Below are 27,930 nucleotides of genomic sequence, written 5' to 3'. Positions count from 1 at the left end.
CATGCCATCTGGGATTTGTAGAAAAGCAGAGAATCAGAAGACCCTTCAAATCCTGCCCATGTCAGAAGCCAAATCTCTCATTATCATAACAAGCGAAAATCAGCACTCACTGACAAGGTTGCCTTTCAGAACTATAAAGCTGGTGTGTAAGTTTTAATTGTCTCCATACTTTCCCTCTAAATCCTGATGCAATTCAATTGAAAAGGGTGAGAACTAATCTAACCACAAAATTGAATTTTTAAAATGAGCAGAATGGCTATTCAGGGATTCTTGGCTAGCTCCTCCAGATCTCATTCTTTCGCAGTGTAAGTACCTCTTACTGTTTCATTTATGAGGTGCTTCTAACCTGAAGCATGCTGCGATATGCAAATGAGCCCCGTGCCAACCTATTATTAAGCTGTCAGTCTGGGAGGACAAGGCAATTTTATGGTTCCCTTATGAATAACTCCAGAGAGGTGGAGAATGAGAGCCTGCTTCCATTGCAGTAGAAGTACTAGGCACTTGGCTTCAACTGATGGGTGACTGAATAGAGAGGCATGGTGGTGGTGATGGTGGTGATGGAGGTGGTGGTGGTGGTGATGGTGACGGTGGTGACGGGATGGTGGTGGTGGTGGTGGTGGTAGTGGTGGTGACGGTGGTGGTAGTGATGGTATGCAAATGCCTGCAGGGGCCAGGCAGGCAACATAAATGAGTTAATGGGGCTCAGAGAGGAGGAGCCTTTTAGCTTTGGAGAGTAAAACTCTCCCCTTCCCCTGCTAAGGCATTCAAATTCAAATCATAAAAAATATTGTGCAGGCTAAACAAAACACATCTGCAGGTCACATTTTGCTATGGGTCTCTACTTGTGACCCCTTGGTTAGAATTTTCAGAAAGTCCACAGGAAGTTGTCTTCCTATGGTTGTATTTCCTGGATTCAGTTACTGACCTTGGAGGTAGGCCCACGTCTTGTTGAATGGAGACCTTTTCAGGATACAGAACATGTCCTCTGAGCAATTTCCTGAAGATAAGGAGATCAACATTAAATGTCTTTCACTGTTCTGGGAACTGGAGACACCAGATATTTTTCTATGACCCTTTGGTGGAGACATTTATCATTCTGTTTGCATTTTGGGTACAAAAAGAAAACCTCTTTTTTTATCATTTGCCATCAAGTTCTTTAAGCTTCCCTTTAATTGACTGTTTCTACTTGGGCTTTGAGAGAAGGCTGTGGAAACAAGTGTTACCTGAGTCCCTGTAACGTGCTGGGCACTGGTCTTGTCCTTTTACGTACTTGACCTCACGTAATCTTCATACCAACTCCACAAGAGAGGTATTAGTAAGCCCATTTTACAGATGGGAAGAAACTGAGGATCAGAGAGATTAAGTAAATGGTGCCATGGTCACCAGCCAGGCAGTGGTAATCAGTATGGTGAAGCTGGTAGTGGTGAGCGCTATCCTTCCTTGAGTACCTACTGTCCACTAGATACTAGTCTGGGTTCTTTTATATTTATCATCCAGTCTAATTCTCAGAATAGCCCTGTGAGGGAGTGACCATCATCTCTGATGCCTACAGATGACAAATGATACATTCTAGGTCAAAAAGCAAGTTGTTAGACATACTAGGAGTCACTGCCGTGTCTGTCTGAATCCAGAGACTGGATTTTCTACACTAGCCTTTTGTTAGACAGTGGAGATTAACAACAGATCCTTGTACTCAATTTCAAGAGGATCTAGGATTGAAGAGCTCGTAGGAGGATAACTGCTATTTGGAGCCTCCTTGGCAGAGGAACAAACAATGTTTATGTCATTATGGTATTTAAGAAATAAAAATATTTCTAACATGTTCCCTAGTGATAGCAGCTTTACTTTTTCTTATTATAGCAACTATTTTGCATGCAAAGGACCAAGTTATACATTTATTGCAATGACTCATGAATCCAACAAATTCTGGGAAAATCGCTTGTCATCTTTGGCCTTGGTTTCCCTATTTGTGAAATTGGGAGATTTATGACCTGACATTGACTTCTTTCTGATGATATCACCAGAGATGACCACTCATTCCATCATCCATAGGTCTATTCAATTGAAATATCCACACTCTGCTGTGTTTATCCACTGGACCTCCCAGTACTATCTGTTGGGCTCAGAACCTTCCCCGTTGCCCTCTGCCCAGGTCTGAGAAAGTCCCTCTTGGTCTTCCTCATAGCTCCAGGGGCCTTGGAATAGTTGAAAATTAAGTGAAGAGGTCCCTCTGCTGTCTGAATAAGGTAACTGCTAGAGACACACCCAGCAGAAGCAGGAGGCAGACGTTTTCATCCTTATCTGCCCTCTACCCATACAGAGGCTCTGGTCCAAATCCCCTCTTGGTAATGAGGGCCAATTGTCTTGACCCTGCCCCGCACTCATCCTCCAACTATTGTTTCTTGGTCCTGCCTGCTTCAGCTCACAGCCCAGACTCTTGGGGTGTGTAGGATTAGAACCACAACCCTGAGGATTGCCTATTCTCCGAATGGATGGCGGCTATTGCTAGAAATTTCCCCTGAGCCAACCTTCTCCTTTTGAGATCTAGTTTTGGACATCAATTAGAAGGAACCACAGAGAGGGAGATCTGTTCACATCTCTTCCCTGTTTGGAATCCGTCCCTGACTCACTTTATCTGCAGGATCCTTAGCATAGCATTCATGCTCCCTTATGTTCTGACCCCTGCTGAACTCTCTGCTCTCATCCCTCACCTTCTTTCCTTCCCTTGCACACTAGGTTCCATTGATGATGATGATGATGACGATGACATGATGATGACGATGACAATGATTGTAGCAGCAGCAGTCATCGTGATAGTAACAACAATAATGGCTAATACCTATTGAATGCTTGCTGCTTTCTAGGGTCAGTGCTAAGCATATATTCATGTATTATTCTATTAGTTCTCACAACCACGCCATAAAAACAGCTCTATAATTATTTCTGCCTTGTACATAAAGAACTTGGAAGTGACTTTGTTCCTGTTTACACAGCAAGTCAGTGGTGGAGTGGAGATTCAATGTAGGGTATTGGACCCTGATGCCCAAGTGGAGGTTTGACAACTATCCTGGAATTTGGGGGCTTTCAGAGACCACTCCCCCCCAAAAAAATCATGGTTGATTTGTCATTCCAGCTCTGCATCTGCTGGTTCCCACTACCTGGAATCTCCCCTTTCACACAGCAAATTATTCATCATTTAAAATGATCCGGTGGTCATCTTCTCCTCCAGGAAACCTCTGTCCATCCCCTCTGTTCCCTATTCATCCCCTCCATTAGCCTGTGAACCCTCAGAGTGGAGACAGTTTATACATGTCCACTGCCCAGTCCAGGGCATGGTGCCCAGAAGGTGCTCTGTAAATATTCATTGAATTGACCCTAGTCCATGTATCTTACTTAGCTCTGTGATTGCCAGGTATGTACCTGTGGCATCAGTGGAGTGAACTGGGGATGTTTGGCTTTTCCCCTTGGGGCTGGAATAACACCAGGCCTCATTCTCTCATTGGCTCTACAGGTTAGGTTAGATGAAGAATAAGAGGTGCCCCCTGGGGCAAGGCCATCACATCTCGCCAAGACCCAGGCTCTGTTCGCCGACCAAAGTGCTCTCCCACCATGTCACTTGCAGTGGCACTAAGTCAGGTGAGCTTCTGTAAACAAGTGGCTGCAGAAGTATAAGCCTGGGCTTGCATTTCTCACATGTAGTTTCCTTTGTTGTTTTTTTCCCCTTTGGTCTTCACATGTTTAGCAGGGTGACCTCAGTTATAATTCTGAGAAACCCAAGGATGGAAAAAAACATATTTTGAAACATTTGCATTTCCTGAAGTCAAATGGCATGGCGTATTTTAGTTTTTCTTCAAAAAATTTTTAGACGGTTTCAAGCTGCAGGAAAACCACTGGCAATCCCTTAAGAATGGATGATGTAGCTATAGCTGGCTCAGAGAAGGGGGCTGGGAACCAGGACTCCAGAGGAGTAGTTGAAGGAATGGGGCTGTTTAACTTGCAGAAGATCCCCGGGATAGGGGGCACAATCGCTGTTTCTTTAACATTCAAGGCTGTCAGCAGGAAGACGGTGCAGCCTGCTCTGTGGGGACCCAAACACTAAGGCCCCAAGTAGAAGTTTAAGGAGAAGAAGCACTCAGCCAATGGCTAACACTGACCTCATCCCCATTTCTCAGATGAGGCAATGGGAAGACCTTAACTAAGGACACCCAAGTCACACTGTAAGTCACAGAGCTGGCAGCTCAAATAAGATTTGGCCAGTCAGTGCTGTTCAAAGATGGATGTGCTGCTTTGAGGGCCATGAAGATGTTGTCAAGAGCTAGAGGAATATTTTGTGGGTCATCAGCCACATGGCTTGAGTCTCCTTCTTATTGGTGAGCCCATGATATGACTTTCTTTTTTGGTTATGGGGCAGGAAGGAGTGGCTTATAAATAGATGCTGTATGAAGCTAGAATCTTGTAATGTCCCTGCAAGTGTGAAGCTGGAAGCATAGGGTGTGAAACACACCCTGCCTCATTCATTCTTCAGCTGATTGTCATTAGGGGACTGAACCGGTTTAGCTTGAAGAACTGAATGCTTGGCAAGGGGGCAGTGAGAACTGTCTGCAAGTAGTAGCTAAGTAGATGGCTTGGGAGTTAGGATCCTGGAATTTTCCCTCTGTGGGCTTCAGTTTCCCTGTCTAGATGAAGAGCAGTGTGGAGTTGATTGTTTATAAGGCACTTCTAGCTTAGTCTAGCAGGCAGGCTGTGTAATCTCAGCTGTCCACTGCCAGGCCTGCAGCAGGGAGAAGTCAACCCCAGTTCCAGTTTCTGCCTTTGTGGGCTCTACCCCAGGTGGTGGATTGTGTCTTCACACATTCTGAGTTCCAGACACCTGCAGTATAGAATGGAGCATCTTGCAGACTTATGAACAGTCTGACTCTCTAAGGATTTGCGTGGTTCACAGAAATGGAAATTCACTGAGAAATCACCTGGTACAGGTTTGTAAACATGTAATACATGGGTTCCCAAAGTTGTCCCCATGGCAGATTTGTCCTAGGTCACCTGGCTAGTTAGTAACAGAGGTGGAACCTGAGCCCAGGACCCTGTTCGCCTTCTCTGGGGCATTTTTTCTTTCATACAAATCAAACATGCTGTGAGTCCTTCTAAGGACCAAAACCTTCAGATGGGAAAGACTTGCAAGCGGTCTTCCCAAGCTTTAGCCTCTTCTTGAAGGATCGTGGACCTTTCTTGGGCTTTGTTCGGGAACCTAGAGAGAAAGCTATGCCCCTTCTGGCCAGTTGCACAGAGAGAAGAGATAGGGAGAGAGAGGTTGCTCAAAACAGTTGAAAAGGCCATGTTCTAGAAGGTCAGGATTATGGAAATTTTAAGACTGGACCCTACCTTGAGATATCAACATTTTAGACCTGAAAGGGCCCAGATGCCAGGTTAACCAAGATCCTGCTTTGTAATTGGTGAGAACCCAGGATACTGAGGGTCTTGCTCAAGATCCCACAGTGGGTTATTGGCACTGCCAGGTTTAGAACACAGGACTCCTGACTCTTAGTCCAGTGCTCTCTCCCGTGTTGTTTAGCAGAGGGTTAAATGCTGGCAGGAGTGGGTTACCAGTCACCATAGACCCTGAAACTGAAAACTGACAAGACAGATAGAAGTGATGGGAAAACAGGCACCAATGAGCCTTCTGAGAGAAAGTTGTTGACTTTAGGCCCACGTGCTGAACTCTGTAAAGTCACTCATAAAGACACAACAATGCACAAGGTGCTTCTAGAGAGGCAAAGAAAATCACCTTGATCCTTCAGGCCAGCAGGTATAGATAGGTCTGAGTGCCAAGTACCCTCAGCTCTATAGCAAGTTTGATGTCAGGACAAGTCAGACACAGTTCACTTCAAAAAGAGCACCTAGGATATGCTCAGGGCTTTGAGGCCTGTCATTTTCTCTCACTGGGCCTCAGTTACTGCATCTGTAAAATGGGGATAGTAACAATCATCCTGAATGTATGGGTGTGGTTAAGATGCAATGAGATAACGGATGTGAAGTCGCTGGTGCAGTACCTGGCTTAGACACTCAGCAAAGGGTAGTTCCTTTCTCCCTTCCTCCTTTTATCCTTGATATTATAGTGGCACAGCTTAGCAATACCCTTAGCAGGGTGATCTGGCTGATGAAATGTTCATTAAAGCAAAGCTCATGGTATTATCAGATAGATCGGAGTTTCTCAATTATGTACCTGTTTGAAGCCATCTGATGCTTCCAGAAGAGTGTGCAGAATTCTCCCTCCATCTGTTGAAAACATTTGACCCCTTCTAAGGAGAAGAGGATCATCCCAACGACTGCATCTACCATCTCCTGACTTCTGAATTCCTTCCCTCCACTAGAATATCCACAATCACAGCAGTAATTTCTGGGAAAGAGTCTCTCTGTTCTCAATAGGATTTGTGATCAAAGTGGATCCCTTAACCTTAAGGCTTATTCCAAATGGCTTCCACTTGACAATTTCCTTGATTCCACCAAGTCAACTGGGAATGGAGAAATGAACTCCAGGATGAAACTTTTGTTAAACGAAGGACAACTGGGTGACCCTGGACTTACCAAAAGCCTTTAGGGAATACCCATCCCAGTGTGCTCCATGACAAGCCCACTGAAGGAGATCAGTAAACACAAACTGAGTACTGATCTATTGGCAATATACAAGATAGGCCTATCTGATTCTATGGATGCTTCCTTGGAATTCATCTATACCAAAATATAGGTTGGATCAATATTATCAGGGTATTTAAGAAGTAGTTTTAAAGTCCATAGTTTAAATGGAAAAGTGAGTCTGCAGTCAACTGGTAAACTCTACTAACACTTTTGATAACTTTTAAAAACACTTCCTAGCTATTCTAGATACAGACGTATGGTGACACATTTAGGAAGTTAAGCTTGGGAATCAGACAGACTTGGGTTCAAATTCCACCTCTGACTCTTACTAGCTGCATGACCTTGCACAAGTCACTCAGCCTTTTTGAGTTTCCTTTTCCTTCTGCAAAAGTGAGACTAGTAACAAAACCTCTCCTGAAGAGTTGTTGGGAGGATGAAATGAGATAATGCATAGCTATGAGCCTGGGGTCTACCACGCCAGATATTCTCAGTAATAGTTGACTGTCCTTCCCTGGGCCAGTGCTTGGCTTGTAGGAATTTAAGCCAACACATATTGAGTCCAGAGAGCATGAATGAGCTACATAATGAAACCGATTTGAAGATCAGGCCTCCTTGCTTGCTTTCATCTTTTCTTACCTTCCCTCTCTTTCTCTCTTTTCTTCTCTTCTCTCCCTCCCTCCTTCCCATGATCTCTTCCTTCCTTCCTTCTTTCCTTCCTCTCTCCCTCCCTCCTTCCCTTCCTCCCTTCCCCAAAGTATGTGACAGGTGGGGAAGTGTGAGCTCTCTGGATTCAGAGACTTGTGAACTGTATGTGATAAATTCAAGGATAAAATTTCACATGTATCTCAGTGGTCTGAATATTTTCTCTCCTTTTCTTTTTGTTTCTTCTCCTCTCCTCCTGCTCCTTCCCTCCCCTCTTCTCTCAGTGGCAGGGATGGTAGATAAGGCTTTGGCAATCTGGGAGGCCTCCCTGGAACCCTGTTTCACTTGATTCTGTGTGGTCCATTCTAGTTTATTTCATGTAGCGCTATCCCTGATTCCTCTTTGCTCTGCCTTAAGAGAAAGGCAGTGAGATTAGTGATGTGAGTGTTTGTAAAGTAAATGGAGTAGCAAATAGCCTCTCTGAGGCCTGGAATTCTCTGACAAGCAATTCACCCTCTGAGTGAAAGCACTCCCACTTGCTGGGAAAAAAGTTGATGATGAGCCACAGTCTAGACCTGTATCAATCCCCCCGAGAAGAGTGAGTCTCTGCTAGTTTTCAGTCTTTTCAGGGGGAGGGTTGTAAGGAGGAGGGAGGCCCTTGCCCTTCTACCTTGCCTTTCGCACTACCAGTGTGACACCCTGGTGGGGTTGGCCATCTGGGCCTCAGCCATACAGCTTCAGGGACAGCTGGGTATTGGGAGTAGCCAGTCCACTTGGTTGGTTACTTTGCCTCCAGTGGGCAGCTTTTATTAATTCTATAGGGGCGGGTTCACTAGATAAGATCATCCAGCCAAACTCCTTTGGTCTCCTTTGATGTCTACATCTGCCTTTTACTGGTGGAAGGGGGTATAGCCTGCCAAGCTATGCAAGAATCGTAAAATATTAGAATGGTAAAATGATTGAAGAAACCTAAGATATTTGTTCAATTGATGGAATGTTATATCCAAAGCAAAATCCATGCCAGGGGAGGTCTTAGTCTTGCCCCTACCCTCATCCACATTTCCCTGAGAGGGAAAGTGAGTTGCTCAAGTCCCTCAAAACCAGGACTGGAATGTAGGTATCTCAAATTCCAATCCAGCTCTCTGCTTTTGTTCCACATCTTCAGCTGAAGATTGAATTCAGGTGAGAGTGGGGAATGTGCTGAAGAGGTTGTCAGAACCCACAGGTGGTCTATCTAGTGTTTCAACTTCCTGAGGACCTCAACGAGCCCCTGGGCATTGGAGGCCAGGTGACATTCCCAGGAAAGGTAGACACCTCTTCTAACTGGCAGGCAGTGGGAAGAAGTCATCCAAGGCCGCATAATCGGCTGCAAGGCTAGGGCTTCAAATTAGCCTCTAGATCTGCCACAGCCCTTTCCTTTTTTCCACCTCTCCACCTCTCCAAACACCCATGAGTGTGGTCTTCCTAATGGCCCTCTCTGCCCCAGAGCTCGATATCAAAGTACATCGCAGAGACATGAAAACCAACAGCTGGGAGAGCAGGTGTAGAAGCAGCCCCGGAGTGCTGGATGGATTCCTAGACTTGGAGAGCCAGCCAGGCATTGGAAGGAAGCACAGTGCTGAGTTTTACTCTGTATTGGATGACGTGATTGTGGGTAAGTGTAAGGGCTCCAGGGTGGCTCGTTCTGGATTTGAAGTCTTGCCCCATTACTTACTAGCTACAAAATCTTAGGCAAGTTAATAAACCTCTCTGTGCTTCAGTTTCCTTACCTATAAAATAGTGTTAATAATGATCCTTCAGGGGTTGTTGTGAGGACTGAAGATGGAATGAGTGAATTGTAATGCCCCCAGCATGGTGCTGGGCACACAGGGAGAGTACCCCATCAATGTCAATTATTTCCACTCTGTCAAATGCCTGTACATATGTAATTAGGGGGAGAAAAAGAAAGCTATTTTAAAAATTGACTACGAAATTCCTCTTGTGGAGGTAAGAACTGTCATTTAGTTGGAGAGTGTTTTGTTTTGGAAAGGTCCCAGGGTATGTTGGGAAGGCCTGGGGGTGAGACCAAGGGACCAAGATCATTCTGCAAAATAAAGTCAGTGGAATGTGAGTTTCTGTACAGTTTGTGAAAGGAAGTGGGAGGGGGGACCTGGGAATGGGGAGGAAGAGGACACAGAAACAGATGGGAAGGACAGGAGGTTAGCGCACATGGCAGAATGCTGAAGCCCGGGGAGGAGAGATGTCCCTTGAGAAACTCCCCTGGCTGGAATGGTTGAGGTCTTTCGAGAACATTGTGGGCTGTGGCACGTCATGATGTAATATAAGCCCTATCAGCTTCTCTACAAACCCTAAACGCTGCTGCAAACTTTGCTGCACACAAATGCTGGGTGCTGTTGGAACTTTGGGGAAATCAAGGCAAGCATGGTTGTAGTCTGTGGTTTGGGCAAACAAGCCACAGAGCATGAGCATATGTGAGATTCAAAATTTAGTGGAAGCAGAAGATTGGAAGAAGAAGGGACAAGGGAAAGCCTTACTTTCCCCCCTCCCCACCCCTTTTGGTTTCCCAAGATATGTGGGATGGGCTAGAGCCATTTTACTTGGATCTGAAAGAAGAGGTGGGCCCTGTGCCCAAGGGATGTAGGCTCAGCCCCATGGCAGGCACAGGTTATGCCTGCTGCCACATTTCATGCTCATGGCAGTTCCATGCGGGAGTCCTAATTAGCCTGTTTCTAGATGAGAAAACTAAGACCTAGAGGGGAGAAGGGTGCAGTGAAAGGCTCTCCTCCCAGCCCCCAGCTGGGAATTTCTGAGTGTTAAGACACAGAAATCCTTTTGTTACAAAAGAGGCTCGGTCTGCTGTAGTATCCCTGCAGCTAAGCGTGCACACGTGGCCCTGCCTCCCCAGGCTCTGGACTTGCTTATGATGGGCAGCAGGTTCCACCAGCCAGGGGCACAGGGCCCCCTAGAAGGTTTCTGGTTCCTGCCCTTGTCCTCCCCAGGGACAAAAACCTCTTGCTGCCCCTGGCACTTCCTCCCAGGGGGCATGACTTGCCTTTGCCCTGAATATCTGGCAATGGCTTTTTCAAAAGGGACAAATTGTTGCTTGTGACTATTTAAGATGGGTGTGTTGGGGAAGGAGGCCATGGCTTCATATTTCCATCAGATTATTGTTGAGTTTTTTCCCTCTATATTATTAAGCATGATGAATATACTATCGTAAAGTGTTAAAGCAGTTCATTTAGTACTTTGCTGGGATGTTACGGATGAGGCCAAGAGGAGAAAGAGCTTGTCCAAAGAGGCACAGGATGCTGGTTTTGAGTTCAGTTCTGGACCCAGGTCTTGCTCTAAGTTAATATTCTCAACTCCCACCCTGCTGCAGTGGCCCTGCTTCTCTATAGTTTGTTGAATTAAGGAAAGTGTAGACTCTCATTATGGTGGGATAAAGTCCAGGACCAATAAATAGCAAGTCATCGACTCTCATGGTGAAAACATGTCATGCAACAGGACTAGGGAGAGCTCTGGATTCTGATCTTTGCTCCACCACTGACTCCCGCTGTGACCTTGGGTAAGTCACCGCGAATCCCTGGGCTTCTGTTTCTCATCTGCAGAAAAGGACCACTAATCCCCAGTAGCTCAGTCGCAGGACTGAAGATCAGTCAACCAAAGAGAGGTACAGGAAGGTTCTTTTACAAAAGTTTCAGAGCCCTGGTGGGGATGACTGTGAGCATTTTGAAATGTAGGGGAGGAAACATTGAATTTGTAATTGGAGATTGGTTTTGAATTGCTTTGTGTTCCAGTATTCACAGTCATGGCCCAGATAGGAAGGGACCTGACAAGAGAGCTAGACTGTGGTTCCCAAAACTCTGGACTTCATATTCCAAAGAAATGGCTCTCCAAAATGAAAATTCAGGGACCAACACAGAGTGGGCAGATTTTTATTTTGCCCCTCATGGCCAGGAAAACAAAACAAAATAACTATGACAGAAAGAAAACCAACTTAAGTCTCAACTCTATCATCTTTGTGTTATGAAAGAAAGGACATTTTTACCATCAAAAAATGTAGGAAGGATATACTCTCAGTGGAAAGAAGTACCCCTACATTAAACAAAATCGGTTGTGTAAAAAAAAAATGGGCTAACATCCTTTTTTTCTCATTCCACTGTGGACTGATGAAAACTTTCCTATGGGGCCAACACTCAGTTAAGTTGCTTGTGCTCGGCCACCCAGGACTGAAGTGCTTGCTTTGCAGGCGAGGAAACTGGGATTCAGAGCAATCAAGATCACATTGCTGCATCAGAACTATCCTTGTGGTTGTGATCATGTTCATGTTAAGAATCAACTCCCCCTCTCAAAAAATGAAAATTTCCTAGCTTATTTGGAAAATCCCAGTTGAGGTGGGACCTGTTCTGTTTCTACTAAGGGATAAGCAAGTCTACGGCTGCTTTAGCACTATAGCGACAGAGTTGAGTAATTGTAACAGAGACTTCATGGCCTGCAAAGCCTAAAGTATTTACTGTCTGGCTCTTGACAGCAAATTTTTCCATCCTCTGTGTTATACCGTGTTCCTTTTTGCATTAGTTTGATTGTTTAAGCAGGCATTGTGTTCATGCACCAACTAACTCCAGCCAAAATTAAGATATTGTTGACAAAGCTGTGATTATTAGTCTGCCTTGAAAGATCCAGAATGCTTGTCCGTGTGGGGCCTTTTACCACTAATTTCTAAGCCTGGCCAACAGACAGCAGGAAAGGCATTGCCAAGGGTTTCCTGAAGGAAAACTACAACCTCGTACCATTGGCATGAAGAGCTGTGTTCAGACCTCTGCGTTATCTGGTCCCAAGGACATTTTCCCCACAGGTGTCTATGCCCACCCATCCCCTCTCCTTTACTGTTTCCTCTGAGTTGTTTGGTTATCCAGCTGTGCTTGCTATCCAGGTTCTGAAGATGAAAGGACTGAGATGGGGGCAATACTCTTGGGTGGAAAGAATGCAGGTTAGAAATGAGGATATCTGGGTTCTAGGTTTGACCTATGTGACCTTAGGAAAGACACCTTCCCTTTCTGGCCTCACTTTTCCTCCTCTGCACAGAGAAAACATTAACCAGATGATCTCAAGGATTTCTTCTTCAGTGTCAACGGAGCTCTGCATCTCACCCCTCTGAGGCTATTGAGTTTAGTGATGTGTAGGATGGGGAGGAAGCCTGTTTTCACAAATCCTGAACTTCATTCTGCATTTTGGCTATTACTGGTTGTTCAATGATTACTGTGTGCTGATCGCCATGCCAAGGAATTTATGGATGAGATCAGATTGTCTTCTCCAATATTCCATGAGGTGGGTATTATTATCCCCATTTAGTAGATGAGGAACTGAGGCTCCCAGGTGGGAAATCGAGCCAAGACTCATACTCACATCCACTCACTCCAGATTTCAAGCACATCACAATGCTGCTTTGTGTTCCAGTCAACACCCATGCAATTTTCTACACCAGGGGTAGGGATTTTCAGTAACAGGAATGCCAAGGGCTGCTGGGAGACTGGTGGGGATGAGAGTATTGATCAGAGGCTACTTAGATGACCCCAGATGCATCTGCTCAGCCCTGAGCCCCCTCTCCACCCCTGCCACCCTACTGTGGGGCACTGTTGTAGTGTTTCTGGTTGTTGGTTGGCCACCACACCTTATGACGTCATCTGGATGATTCACGACACATTTACTCCCAATTTCAAGGTCTTACCTCCTTTAAGGGGGATGTTGTCAGGTTGGTTGGGGATGTAGTCCTGGAGGAAAAGAAAGAGAAAACAAGACACATGAGGATGACATTCAGTCAAAAAAAACTTATCTTTTTCTTTTCCATTTAGGTTGTCTTCAAAATAATGTGGAATTTAGAATGCACCATCAATCTGACTCTCAAGTTTTAAAAGTTAATTCACTGACAGTTTACAATTGGCTTTCTCATTAATTTTCTTGACAACCTGCCTATCGGAAATGCACAAGATTTGCCTATCAGAATAACAAGGATTATTATCCACATTTCACAGGCTAGGAACTTGGGGCTGAGAAAAGTAAAATGACTTGCCTAAGGTCACAAGTAAGTTTACAGCATCTTAGGGACCCAAAGCTAGGGCTCTTAATACCCAGTTCAGTGCTTTTCCCCTTCACCTGTGTTATTCTTTTTCTTCTCAGTCGACATAAGAACAATCATGTATGGTGTATAAATATGTATGTTTTTTCCCCCCATATTTGATTCATCACATAGTGAAAGTACATTGCAAACATACCTGGGAAGGTACATCTCTATCTTGTCTATGGTTGGAAATTCTGAAGTAATTGAATGTTTACGTGCCTAGCATTGTGAGGATATCATAAATCTAAAAATTGAGTCCTTCACCTCATGGATTTATTATAAATTTATATTCTGAAGTTATTTACAAATATTTATAAATATATAATAGAAGTAAATATAAACGTATGTCATATATTTATATTATACAATAGTTTACAGAATAAACATGAAAAATATATATTAATACTTAAACAGGTATGTAAGAGGCAGGTAAAAACAGATTGTCTGCTGAAGGAGAGGCTCCTGGGCTGCGGCTGGGGGCCATTAGAGGGAGGTCAGGTTCGGGTGCTCTGAGCAAGTCAGCAACAGGAGCAGACTAAAGCACAGCTCTTCTCCCCTAATAAATTCCTCAGTGACTAATTGATTCACCCCTAATCCCCCTCCCTCTTCTCCCCACCTCAGGAATGGAGACCCTCCTCAGGTGTCCTGCCAATAAGAAATGAGGTATCTTAGTCATCTTTCACCTACCCAGATTAGGATTTCCTACGGTGCACTGAATTGCAATATTTAATAAAGACCTAGAAAGGTGTGAGCATTTACATGGTGAAAACCCAGCTTCCCAACCTCTGCCAAAGCAGGAAATTAGCAGTTACCCTCATTTTGTTTTCTTATTGTTCTGTCCAAACAACTAGAACAATCTTGAGTTTCCCTTGACTTTGTTTCTTTAGAAGCTCTGACCCTTGCCTTCCACTGATGGCTTGTTTTCTGATAAATGGATCTCTTCTCCAGCTTGAGTGTGTGGTAATGAGTCAAAGAAGCCTCCTGGAGTCCAAGTCCTGGCATGGCTGGAATCTGGATACTGGGGGAGGTCAGTTTAATCTTTGGGGCCCCAGCTTTCATGGGAAGAAAGATGGACTTGACCTACAAGGCTTTCTCTCTCTGCTCTAATGTTCTATGACTTCATTTCTTTAGTTAAAAGCTGCTTACCATAACTAACAAGGCTATATATCTGTTGCTTCTCAATTACACTTGCAGTTCACAGGAAAACCTGACATCACAAAATTTCCCTTCACATTGCCTCTACAAGTCAGCAGCATTTCAAGATTTAATAAGTGTCTACGTGACCATTGATTAGTGTGATATGCAGTTGCAGAAAGAAAAGCATCTACATTTAATTGTGGTACCAAGATTGTTGACTCCATCAGCTACCCAGGGCAGTATCCAAGGACAACGAGAGAAGCTAGAGCAGTAAAATCAGAGAGGCATCTCAGAGGCCAATAGCAATTGAGAGACTACCAGAGAATCACTCAACATGTGTGGAATGCATACCTGGTATGTGCATTAGTCATTGGAAGACATTCTCATAGGTTTTATGGTTTAGCACAGGAGGCAATCATTAAGAAGTACGAATAAATATGTCATTTCAGTTGCAAATTGGGGTAAATGCTGTGAGGGAAAAGAACCAAGAGTGCTGTAAAGAAAGTATTTTTCAAATTTCTATGTGCATAATGAATCACTGGGGATCTTGTTAAAATGCAAATTCTGATATAGTAGGTTTGAGTGGAGTCTGAGAGTCTACTTCTGATGAGTTCTCAAGTGATGCTGATGTGCAAGTCCACACTTCGAGTAGGAAGATTGTGAGAGACAGTATCAAGAGGTGAACCTAAATCATATCTGGGGTCATGGAAGACTGTGCTTTCTGGTTCCCTAACTTCAAATGGGTGGATGCCAAAGACAAAGCATCTTAGTAGGGGAAGGGATCCTACTGCTTAAACCTTCATACAGGGCTCAAGGAATCCAAGACAGAGTGCAAGACTATTCCTTTTTTAAGGGCTCTAGGGGCGAGGGCTCCACAGCTTCCCCTGGCTGCCAACAGTGGACAAGAGTCACAGGATCAAAGCCAGAAGGGGAAGTAGACATCTTTTGGTCCCGTAAGCTAATTTTACAGAGGAGGAAACCAAGGCACTCATGAGTCAGTGTCAGATTCTGGACTGGAATTCTCCTGGGCTTTTAGCACTGCCTCTAGAAAGATGCTGTCTTCAGAAGATGAGCATAGGGAAGTTCATTCTCATTTTTGGTAAGAAGTTCTTGCATTTGGGAGTGGAGAAGCAGGGTATAAAGAGAGGATGACTGTTAAAATTTAAAGGAGGCTATGCATATTGCAGACACTATGCTAAGAGGTGCCCACCAACTCCTCTTTGGGAACAGTGCCTCATGGCCCTAGAATTTTCTCCCAAATCTTGCCTGGGGATTTGGGTCCTGGCTGGAGAAATGTATCTTGCTCCGTGACTTGACTTTGAGTGAGCAGCACACACACTAGAAACACACAAGCAAATGGACCTTCCCAAGATGACATTCTCAGCTCCATTGAGTAGCTCAGGAAACTTCATCTTCATGTTTTTAATTTAAGTGTACTTCCTCTTTTTTCAGACTCTGTGGGTATCTGATGGATATCCCTAACAATAAAAACGTTCTTTCTGTGTGTGGAGGGAGAAACGGTCATATTTAAGCTGTTCCCCTCCAGGAGAAACAACACAGTCTCAATCATCTTCTCTGCCTGGGATTGATTCTGCCTTTCCTTTAGCTACTATAATCAGAGAGCTAATCATTCTTTCCTTCACTGGCTGGTTGTGGATATGATAAGGTATTGTATATAAAGTGTTACTAAGCTTTTGAAAATGGTAGCTATTTGGGTTACTATTTTGACCCTAATGATCTGTTTAATTTGCTCCAATACTTCAAAATCTCATCTCTTTTCACAGAACAATGATGGGGCAATCAGCTCTCAAATTTGCTCTTCACTAAAGATGCCCTCTTTGATTGAAAATGACCAGAAAAAGTACGAATTGGACCAAGGTAGCTTATAGCTTCTCACACTTTAAAGGGCATACCAATCACTGGGGATCCTGTAAAGATGCAGATTCTGATTCAGTAGCTGTGGAGTAAAGCCTTAGGTTTTGCAGTTCTAACATGCTCCCAGGTGATGTCAATGCTGATGAGCCACTGACGACACCTTGAGGACTTAACTACATCACTCAGGCAATCAGAACACTTGAAGCCTTCTGTCTCCAAGAAGGAGGCTGATCACAGAGTTGGACTCAGATATGGGTACAGGAAATCTGCTTCCTACTCCGAAGACGGTGATGGTATCCTGTCACCCTAGCCTGTTCTATCAATACTTCTTGTCATCTAGCCCTATGTCCTGTCACTCCAAACAGTCTGGACTGACTTCTCTTCCAAGCCCACCATTACTCTCCTCACTCCTGGGCTTGCCTTCCCTCTGCTACTTTTTGGCTTCACCTGGAATGCCCTGTCTCATCCACCTCCACCTGTCACCATCCTTCTAGCTAATAAATGTAAGAAGAATGAAAGAATTAGACAATCATCATTCTTCAGCTCCCAACACCTTCACTGATTCAGGTAAGTATCATCAAGGAACGCCAAAACCAACCTGATGATGGGACAAACTGACATATGGCTTGAGATGGGCCACAATAAGCAGTATATAATGTTACCTATGAACTATTCTCACCAAAAATGTTTCATCTGAATATAATATAAAGACAAATCCAGACTGTGAAACATTCTATGACAGAACTTGCCTGGACCTTCAAAAATGTCAATGCCGTGAAAAACAAACAAAAAAGCCCAGGGCAATTGTTAGACCAGTGCTTCTCAAACTGTAGTGTATGTACCAATCACCTGAGGATCTTGTTAGAATGTGTGAGATGTTGAATTTCTAACAAGTCCCCAGGACCATCCTTTAAATAGCAATGTTCTGGATTAAACTAGACATAACAAAATGCAGTACATACACCTAGATTGGATTCTGGATTCCCAAACAAAACAAAAAGCTATAAAAGACATTTTTGGACACATGGAGAAATTTAAACATGGACTGTATGCTATTATTAGGTGACAGTACTGAATTAACATTAACTCAGCTATGATAATAGCATTGCGGTAAGTAGGAGATAGGGGTGAAGTATATGTGGTGAAGGGTCATGATGTCTGCAAGTTCCTTTCATAATATATGTATATATATGTGTGTGTGTGTATATCTATACACACACACACATATAGAGAGCACAGATATGACAAAATAGTCATTCATTATGAATCTAGGTAGAAGGTTCTGCTTTTCTGTAGACTTGAAAATTTTCAAAATCAAACCTTAGACATAAAAAATGATCTTTCTAATTTTTGGAGGCCTGGCTTCCATTCCAGCTCTTTGCAAAGTCCTCTCTTATCCGAAGCAGAAATTGCCTCCTCCTCTTCTGGTCTGTAGCATTCTGTGCCACTCTGCCCGGAACCCAGACTTCACCTCCTCAATTGGCAGAGTTCCCAGAAAATAGGGTTTCTGTTCTGTCCACTTGAGTCTTTTCCTCACAGCCCAATGCAGGGCTGGCTCCTGCGAAGATTCTCAGTGACCATTTCTTTGGATTGATAAGTTAAATGAATGCCATGTGCAGAAAGTAATTGGGTAAAGGGAAGTATCACCGGGCATTTCAACTCACCCTTATATTTTATCTCAGCTTAAAAACAAACAGAATACCCCACACAAACACCACTGCCACTACCAATTACTACCCCTAAACCTGCTCTCAGCTCTGCTGTTGGTGGGGAGGTAGAGTGGAATTTCAAAGATAAATAATTAAAAAAGAAAACGAAGGCAGCTGTTTTCTCTTTTTCTCTTGAAAGGGTCTTATTGAAAGCATCCTCATCCTTGCTTTAACCTTTTAAATGTAAATGGATCTCTCAAGAGGCACTAGTTTTATCATTAGAAGTCTTCAGTTTATAATTACAAAGGTGTTTTTGAGGATGAGGAACTCTTAGTCCCTGGAAATAAAAGCACATACCTCTGAGGTTAATCTAGGAACACATCTCATCGAATGATTCTGCCTCTTGAGGAGATAAGAAAAGTTTTACTTTATTTTTTGCTTTTCCATATAATTGTGTGAAGCTTCATTCTCACTTTGTATTCTCTTGCAGGTTACCTAAATGCATGTCTCTTATGCTTACTCAATAGTAAACCAATTTTCTTTCTTTCCATAATGATGTGATGTTGTTTCTGCCTGTTGGTTGGACTTTTACTTCCCCAACAGTATATTGGTACAATCTCTTTGGGGACCAAGTGACTATTTATGGAAGTGAAAATATACATTCCATTCCCACCACTAGGAATTTATCCTGGAGGTATACTTGCAGATGTGCAAAAATTTTAGAGAAAAGCATGTGAACCTCACTAGGCACAAATAAAATGAATTATAAAGCATCCATAAAATAGAATACTATGCAGCTTTTCAAAAGAATGAGATGGACTTTTGTGTATTGATATGGAAGGTTCTCCAGTAGATACTCTCTAGTGAATAGAGCAAGTGTGAAATTTTTACTATAATGACATGTGTACTATATAGTTGTAGTGTAGATGCACAAGATTTTTGGAAGGACACTCATGAACGTGTTAATGGGGATTATCTCAGGGAAGAGGGATTGGTGGGTAGGTGGGGAGGGTGTGGGGGACTTTTACTTTTCTTTCTTTACCCTGGTTTACTGTTTACTTTTCTTAAACCATGTGAATGTAATATTTTATAATAAATATAGTGGTTTAAATTTAAACAAAACAAAATACAACTGCCGCAGAGACTTTGAAGACATCACTAGAAAGTAAGTTCCATAAGCAACATGAGCAGGGATTTTTGGTTGGTTGTTTTGTTTTGTTTAAGGCTATATTCTCAGTGTTTAGAATCCTTCTTGATCTTTCTCAATGAGTTTGACCTTGGAGTTATTTGAGCTTCAATCCAAATCTCAAGGCAATCTTTGTTGATTTTTCTCCATGCCCTACATCTTCTCTTCTTGAGAATTTGCTCATGATGTTCCATTGGCCAGGCATGCCCTATCCTTTCATTTTCCTTCTTCACCTTTTTCAAACATATGTGTTTTTCATGCCAATCTGAAACTCCCATCTCCAGTGAAATTTTTTGCCAAATCTGCCTGTAAAATCCTAGATTTATGTAACCTTGTGTGCCTATCTCCCATCACTTACTGTATAGATTATGACTTATCTTTTTTTAAATTGCATCTGCACATGTACCTTTTGATCTAGAACTGTGACTTCTTAGGCCAGTAAGACAATTGTTTTCACGGTCCTTCACCCCTGCCCCCATCCATAGCTAGGACAGCCTCACACATTGAGGGTTATGTGGCAATCAACCCATTCCATTTTCAGTAAGGGAGTTGTACGTTTAAGTTTTGTGGGTCTCTCCCATAGATTTCTTTCCTAGAGTCTCCTTACTTATCTAAATTCTACCTGTCTTCAAGTCAGCCTACATTCTCTCTTCCTGCAGGAAGCCTTCCTTGATCATTCAAGCTCAAAAGGATAACTCTTTTGTCTTAGTTCTTCTAGTGGTTAATGTCTGAACAATCTATTGAAAATGAAATGTTGAAAGCACTTAACACAATATCACTATTACTATTAATATTGTGGGCCTTAGCTTTTAAGCAAGAGACTGGTGTTTCTCAGGCTAAGAAACCACAGCATGCCAAATCATACAGATTGTGAAATGAATCCATTCCTATCCAAACATGAAGGGTAAGTCAAAGAAAATGGAAACACAAGAAGATAAGGCTCTCAAGAGAGGAGTGGGAACAAAGTTTCTTAGGGTTTCTGTGGTTGTCTATATTGACGAAGGAAAAGCTCAAGTAATCTTTCCTCTACCACTTTCTCAGGATGAGACTTAGTTCAAGTCCTGTCCCTTCTCTGGTTCTCATTCTCCACATTAGTGAAAAGGAGCCAGAAAGATCCAGTCCAGTGTCATGGAAGGAATCAATTTTACTAAAAGTTGGATTTGAATGAGGACCATTCTGGAGCTCTCTCTAGCTTTATCTAGCAACCTTCCCTCCCCAACAAACATACTGTCTTTTCTTTTTCTTTCTTTCCTTCTTTCCTTCTCTTTCTCTCTTTCTCTCTCCTTTTCTCCCTCCCTCTCTTTTTCCTTCTCCTTCTTCTCCTCCTCCTTCTTTTTCTTAGTAGTTCTATCTGAATCCCTTAACCAAAGAACTTCTTAAAATCCACTTCAATTTCTTTTCTTTGGCCACTGTTATGCCATGACTGCTTCTAGTTTACTCCAAATTAGAGTGCCCTAGAATGTTTTCAAGAGCATTATTCTTAGTAGCTGTAGATAAGCCCATTAAATTACAAGTTTTACAAATTCCATTATCTAAATCAAACGTTAAGAATTCTGTTTCCTTTCACTTTTATGGATATGTGAGCTTCAACATTTATTTAAATTTCAAAGCTTATAGACACTTGAGAAATGGATACCAAAGCCTATTAAAACCTAATTCTTTTTTACAATCAAGAAGTTAAAGAGCATTTGCCATTAGACAACAGGAGGAAACCCAGAACAAATTCTGCAGGATTGCTATACCATGAGAAATGGGTGCTATGAAGGAATAAAAACAGAGGTTCTTGCTTTGGCAGGGTTGGGGGTGGGGAGTACCATTCTTAAATTATCTGTCCGTTAAGAACAACAACAACAACAATACGTCATTAAAAATTCATGAGCAATATATGTGATCAGCCCAGTACTTTCAATAAAATACATACTGATGGGCTCTCTATACATTCAGGTCTCCTAAAATGTGAAGAAAATTCCTTTTTCATCTCTTCTGTTTTCAGAAGCAAATCTTACCATTTATTTCCAACAAAGTAAGTCTCCTGAGACAACTTTACCCTGTACAGTGTACACTTCATGATTACTTATAATTTTAGTATTCTGAGGAGCTTTGGGGGAACAGATGTTAAAAGTATTTCTATTTTATGCCTCTGCACTCTGTGTTCCTTGTGACATTCTAAGCTCTTCAAAGCAGGGGCAAGTTTTTAATTTCCCTCATGGGTTAATGCTGAAATGCCCAAAGTTCTAAGGAGCTTTGGTCTTCTCTCTTGCCGCCCTCCCTTTATGACTTTGACCTCTGAAACTTAGCTCCTTGTTCAAAACTTTTGTTAATGGATGAAGCCTCTGAAACCTCGGGGACATTTGGGCAGAGAACCTGGTCTTAAAGCCTTGAAGACTTGATAACAAGTTGTGCAAACATATTATCAAGTTTCCTTATTGCTTCCTTCCTTGATATGGGTCTCTGGCATAGCAAGATTTAAATCTCAATTTCTAAAGGCCAACAGCTGCCCTCCACCCTTTTGGCTCACATGGGTCTGGAACGTGTCGAGATGACGGCTTAGCAAATATTTCCTTTGAAAAGCCAAATTATTTCAGAGAGTTGGGTTCCTGTTTCTTCTCTCCAGTTCTCTACATGATATGTTTATTTTTCTCTCTCAACACCTAGTTTTTTTTTTTTTTTTTGTCTCACTAAGGCTCTTTCTGGGGGAAACTGAACATAAATCAGAAAGGAAAGGCTAAGGCGAAGGAATTCACTTACCGATCTCCGAACTACCAACACCATGACGGTTGCCACAGCAAAAATGAGACACAGAGCCAGGGTGGCTGTGGTGAAACAGAAGTAGCTCCGGATCGGGGGTCCCAAGTGGCTGGCAACAGAGCCTGGCGGCACGTGCATGGCTGTGTCTTGAGTGGGGGCCACCGTGTTGAGTGTCTGTGGCAGCCCGGGGTCCATTCTTTATATAGCCTTCCCCGCATCACACCTTATCTCTCCTCATCTGAGTCGGTTCTCGGCCCATCTCTGTTCCAAGAAGGATTCTCCCCTGCATCCTGGATCACGTGACTTGGAAAAAAACCTTCATCGGCTGCCTTGTGAAGAAACCCTTTTCTGGGGGCGTGAGGCAAAAGGCGTCGGCAAGGGTGGGGGAGAGGTTCATTTTTCATTGCCAGGGATTAATTTGAGAGCAGAGAAACTAGCTACAGAGAAGGTGGCTGATGTCAGAGGGCGCGTAGGAAAATGACGGTTCCCCTGCCATGTGGTGTGTGTGTGTGTGTGTGTGTGTGTGTGTGCGTGTGCACAAAGAGACTTCTGTTTCACCACGAAACTCCTTCCTGCTTGAGAGGCTGCACATTCTCTTCAGCGAGGTCTGCTGCTGGGAAGACCTCATCAGATGCCTCTTTGCTGGGTCTCGGGAAGACTGGACGCTTTTGACTTCAGTAGTGACTCAAAAGGCTTTGGTCTAATAATATCAGCCCCTGGTGGAAACTGGAAACACTACTTGGGAAGGAAGAGCCCACCAATGTGGAGATTTATCCAAATGGGGACAAGCTCTCGGCAGCATGAAATTTGGGGACAGGTTCTGCAATACTGTGGCAGAGCAGGAATCCAGGAACACTGACCTGCTGAACAAAAACTCCTGCAGAATGCTTTGGGATCTGTTAAATTTGCAGATCAACCCGGGCCTGTCATAAAACTCATGAAAAGGGGAAGGAATTTGCGGTGAAGGGGTGGGGGGAATGGGGGTGGGAAGGTGGTGTGGAATGGAATGTCTGGGGTGTATGTATATGTGGTGTGTTATGTGTGTGTTGTGTGTGTGTGTTGTATGTGTGTGGTATATGTTGTGCGTTCTTTGTGCTTGTGGTATGTGCTGTATGCATGTATGTGTGTGTTTGTGGTGTATGTTGTGTGTGTGTGTATGTGTGTGTGTGAGACTCCTGTATTTGGACCTTCTCTGTTACAGGTACAGTGCTAGGAGCTTTACATATATTGCCCCATTCTACTCTCACCTCTACCCTCTGCGGCAAGTTATTTATTTCTGTTATGCAGGATGGGAAAATTGAGGCTCAGAGATGATACTTACTCTCACAAATGTTGGGCAATGAAAGAGCTTGGGTGCAATCCATACGTGCCTTGCCCCAAAGCCCATGCAATCTCATTCAACCTTTACTGCACTTGAAGTGAAAAGCTGACTTTCTTTCTCAGCCCTACATCTTATTAGCCTTGGGTCCCTCAACAAGTCCTTATGTCCTTCCCTTTGTCCATCTGTAAAATGGGCTAAGGACACTGCAATGACAGTCATTATGAAGATCAAATGGCTTGATGATGTAACCGTGCTTTGTAAATGGGAGTAGCCTTGGTGGATGATTTAGAGCCATTCCTTTTAAATGTCCAAGTGGTTCCATGAGCTAATCTGGAATTTAGATAGATAAAATACATCGGTTCTCTGGGGGACAGAGCTAGGTCACACATCTCTGGTTACTAATGACTGAGGCAGGGGATCTCCCTGGCCGACTCTCAATTTCAAAACCTCATCTTAAAATGTGAATCAGTACAGAGCCACTGTCTCCAGATGTGGATGCTTGAAACTGGGAAGTAGCCAATTATTTGTAGAACTCCTCCCTTTATGCTCAGTTTTTGGCTGTAGTATAGCTCCGAGAGCCAATGGTTAACTCAGACCCTCCTAAGGAAATGTATTGGTCAAGCTTGGGTTTTTTTTTATCACTGCCACCCTTGCATAGATCCAAAATTTCTGAGACTCACCAGTTGTATCAGCCTCTGGGAATTGGTCTGGATGTCATTTCCCTTCCTAGTAGATCCAAGTGAGATCATAGATCCTGGAGAAGGAAGCAGAATTGTTTTCTTTGGCTAAGACAAGTGGTTGGCAGTATACCTATTTTACAAGTGAGGAGGTTGGGGTCCTCTTGAACCCAAATTGTTCTGAGTTTTGGAAGAAGTGGGTGTACACATTCATTTGGTCTGGTAATTCAGGAGGGAATGAAAGAAGCCAGTGTTTTGGGTGTGTGTGCAATGGCTGATTTGGGGTGAAAGCTGAGTCCTGTGGTGGGCACAGGCAGTGAGTGGGTAGCAGGGGGCCCTCAAATCTGCCCAGAGCTGCTGAGAACCAGCTCCTCCCTTGGCCCTCTGGGTTCAACCTCTTTGATGAAAGTGGAAAACTTCTGATTGTTGAATGGAAGCTGTGGGTGTTGAAAAATAAAAAGGCTTTGCTTGAAGTGCCGGTCTTCCTGAAGGCCCATGGGGCTGAGAAGGGCAGTGGAAAAAAATGTTTGTCTTACAGTTACCCGTTTTGCATACAGTACAGTGTCCTGGGAGGGAAGGCTGACATGGGGGAAAATCGCCCTTTGTTTTTCACTCAGAACCTTCTGAGCAGTTGAGATTTTCAGGTCAGTTTGTTTCTCTAGCAGCTTGTGGGCCAGATTTCATACCTTTTAGGTGGCACTCTTCTATTCAGGAACTTTCACTGGTTCCCTAGTCCTGTCCCCCCCGCCCCCGCCCCAATTGGTCTAACTCTTTTTTGTCTTCCAAGCTGCTCTAGAATCTAACCCAGCTTAGTGGGTACCATCCCATGTGCTAACTGGCTTCTTTCTTCTATTCAGCTACCCAATTTGCACATGGAAAGAGCCTTTATATAGAGTTTCTTCTTGAGTGGTTTTCAACTTCTTTCTGGAAGTGAAACTGTGTAAGGAGTGTAAAGATGTAAGAAAGAGGAGCTGCTCTGCCAGAAGCAGGGTTGGGACAAGGAGGAGGGATGGGTTCTTCTCCTCGTTCACCTTTTTCTGAACTGGAGATCCTCTGAGATGGAAAAAAACTGGAAAACTTCTGGATGAGCCCTGACTCTTCCCAAACAAGGAAACAGACCTAGAAATGGGAATGACTCGGTGGAGTTCACAAGGGGTAGAGACAAGTTTAGAAGTCTCCTCTTTGCCTTCTTATCCTCTCTCTGCTAATATTCCAGGTGCATCCAGATTTCCTCTGATGTTGTCCTCCCCCTTCCACTGCTGCTTCAGATCTTTCCTGACTTTCCAGGTGCCTGCCAGCCTGCCTCATCTTCTCCAGCAAAGCCTGCCCAACCTCATGAGTGAAAGACCCTCTTCAGGAACCCTTTATCTCCATGCCACATAAGCTCATATCTAAGTAGCTACTTCCCTTGATTTAGGACTGTCAAGTGTGAGAATATGCGTGAATTTTGCCTTTCCCGGGAGACTGAGGCTCCCTGGGGTGAGGGCAGACTGCTTTTCCCAGACTTTTGAATCCTTGAATCCCACCAAGCCTTACTGGATGCTGGGACTTGTGGTCAACTCTCAACCAGTGCTTGTGTTGACTGACTTTGTGTTTGTGGAAAGAGAAAGCTCTAAAATGGTGGCTCAGAGGAAGGAATTGGATGATGGCATATTTGCCTCTCCTTTCTCAGCTGTCCCCCATCTGCCCATGCTCTCCAGGTGGTGCACTTGGCTGCCCACTGGCCTTTACATTCCAGCATGGCCGTGTGAGCTTGGCCACCAGCCTCCTCTCAACCAGTTACTAGTTGCTGAGGTGTGGCTGCAGTACCTGCAACTCAGTGGGAAAACAGAACTAATTTGTCATCCCTTCAAGAGGGAACCCATTTTGAGAAAAGAGGAACCAGCTGTAGGACTCCCATTGCTTCCCCAAATAAGGGACTGTAAGATCTCCATCATGTAGGCTAGTGGTTTTCAAAGAGTGGTCCAGGACATCAAGAACAGCTTCAGCATCACCTGGGAAATTGTTAGAAATGCAAATTCTCAGGCCCAACCCCAGACTTAATGAATCATAAACTCAGGCTGGGGCCCAGTGATCTGGGGCCCAGCACACTAGGGAATTCTCATGCCTGCAAATATTTGAGAACCAATGGTTTAGGGAAATAAGTTGTCTAACTTCTAGAAAGAAACTCCAAGAGATAATTTGGTCCAGATTCTGGCCTTTGGGCAGATGAACTACTATGCCCATTGTGCAGATGAGAAAACTGAGGCATAGAGAAGTTATTGTCTGCGGGTCATGAAGCTGGGTGAGGGTGAAGTGGAGACTATTTTTTCTGCCCTGTGAATGAGCCCTCTTTCCAACCTCAAATATGACTGTAGGCTCTGAAAATACTGCTTATTATGTAGATGGATATGTATTTTTAATAAAACAGAGAGAATTATTTATCTCAATTCCTCTTTATATGGTCACTGTATGTGGTAGAAAGAAATATATTTTTTAATCTATTAGTGTATGTGAGAGAAGGAGAGTCTCCTTCAGGATATGCTCAAGTAATAAAACATGCAACTAGACCATCTTCTGTGGAGGGAGGTTCCTGTGTCATTATCTCAAGAGACTTTGTCTTGCTGGGCTAATGTGGAGAGGCTGGGCATTGGAGTTGGGCCAGAGGGACACTTCACCGAGAGGACCAGCGAGGGCAGGTACAGAGGGAGTAAGGTTTAGAGCAGGGAGCAGGTAACTATGGGCCATGGGCCAAATCTGGCCAGCCACTTATTTTTGTCAATAAACTTTTACTGGGACATGACCACATCTGTTCATTCATGTATTGTCTATGGCTGCATTTGCACTACCATGATGATTTGAGTAGTTGTGACAGCCCTCGTGGCACACAAAGTCTAAAATGTTTACTATCTAACCCTTTACAGAAACCATTTTCTGAGCCCTGATTTATCAAAATAAACTCAGGACAAATAACCAAGAAGCGATTTGCAGAAAAGAATACAAATGTATTTCCTAAGACTCCCCTACACATTCTTCTATAATGTCTACATTGCTGACTCATACTTTCATGTGAGAGAATTCTTTTTGGGATTCACTTCTTGGAGAGGAGCTGTATGTCCTGGTTGGTGCATGAAAAAAACAGACTTCTTGAAAGGACAGAGTAGCTGAAGGATGGGGAGTGCGGGCAGAAGACTTTTGGGAGACCAATAGGTAGAATTTTACATTAGTAACACACACACACACACACACACACACACACACACACACACACACACACATATGTAGCATATAAATGTTTTTTTTAATCCCTGCCTACTTTAAAACCATTTTGAGGCAATTTATAATACATGCACAATTTGTAAGAACTGAAGCCATTAATACAAGGTAAAAGATAGAAACCAAGATATGACATATAGAGTAGAGTGAAAGAATTAAGAAACGTTATTTGATGACATTTTGAGGATTTGTGCACAAGATGCATATCTGTGAGCTTCTTGGCAACCAGGGCAAGAAGGAACACACAGGATTTCATAACACTCTTTGGTTGTAAAAGAGAAAATGAGTCAAAAGGAGAAATGGATACTTTACCAGTTGCATAAATGCTTTGAAATATATAAAATATGCTGAAATTCCAGATGATCTTAATATATGAATTTAAAGCATGTCATTGCAATGAATTAAGATGAGAACCAATCTTAACAAGTGAAAATACTGGAACAGTTGAAATGCAATGTAGCATTATGATTTTCAATGATCCAGTATTGATGAACTAATGATGAACTGATACTAGGAAAGTGGGAGATTCAAAGAAAAAGAGCATCACTTTCCTGCCCTCTAGGGATATCCAGTCCAGTTGAAGGACTAGAAAACTGGATAGATGCTCCTTAAGAACCCCATGGCTATTCAACGAAGAAAGATGAGTCTTCACTTTTTGCAAAACAAAGAAGAGGAACTTCCATGTCCAT

The 27,930-nt window shown here is 43.3% G+C and overlaps 1 protein-coding gene across 3 annotated transcripts in view; it reads right to left on the bottom strand.

Moving 5' to 3' along the window:
* The window catches only part of TNFSF8 (TNF superfamily member 8), a 48,696-nt gene extending 26,213 nt beyond the window's left edge, over window positions 1–22,483 (bottom strand). For all 3 annotated transcript variants that reach the window (XM_037797322.1, XM_037797321.1, XM_037797320.1), the window contains exons 1-3: window positions 21,989–22,483; window positions 13,004–13,046; window positions 926–997 (exon numbers count right to left, since the gene is read on the bottom strand). In XM_037797322.1, coding sequence (XP_037653250.1) covers window positions 926–997; window positions 13,004–13,046; window positions 21,989–22,183 — 310 coding nt within the window. In that variant the 5' untranslated portion in view covers window positions 22,184–22,483. The remainder of the gene's footprint in view (window positions 1–925; window positions 998–13,003; window positions 13,047–21,988) is intronic.
* Window positions 22,484–27,930: the final 5,447 nt, after the last annotated feature.

This window comes from Choloepus didactylus, chromosome 10 (assembly GCF_015220235.1).
Source record: "Choloepus didactylus isolate mChoDid1 chromosome 10, mChoDid1.pri, whole genome shotgun sequence".
NCBI classification, from domain to species: domain Eukaryota; kingdom Metazoa; phylum Chordata; class Mammalia; order Pilosa; family Megalonychidae; genus Choloepus; species Choloepus didactylus.
This window is presented reverse-complemented; position numbering and strand designations above follow the sequence as displayed.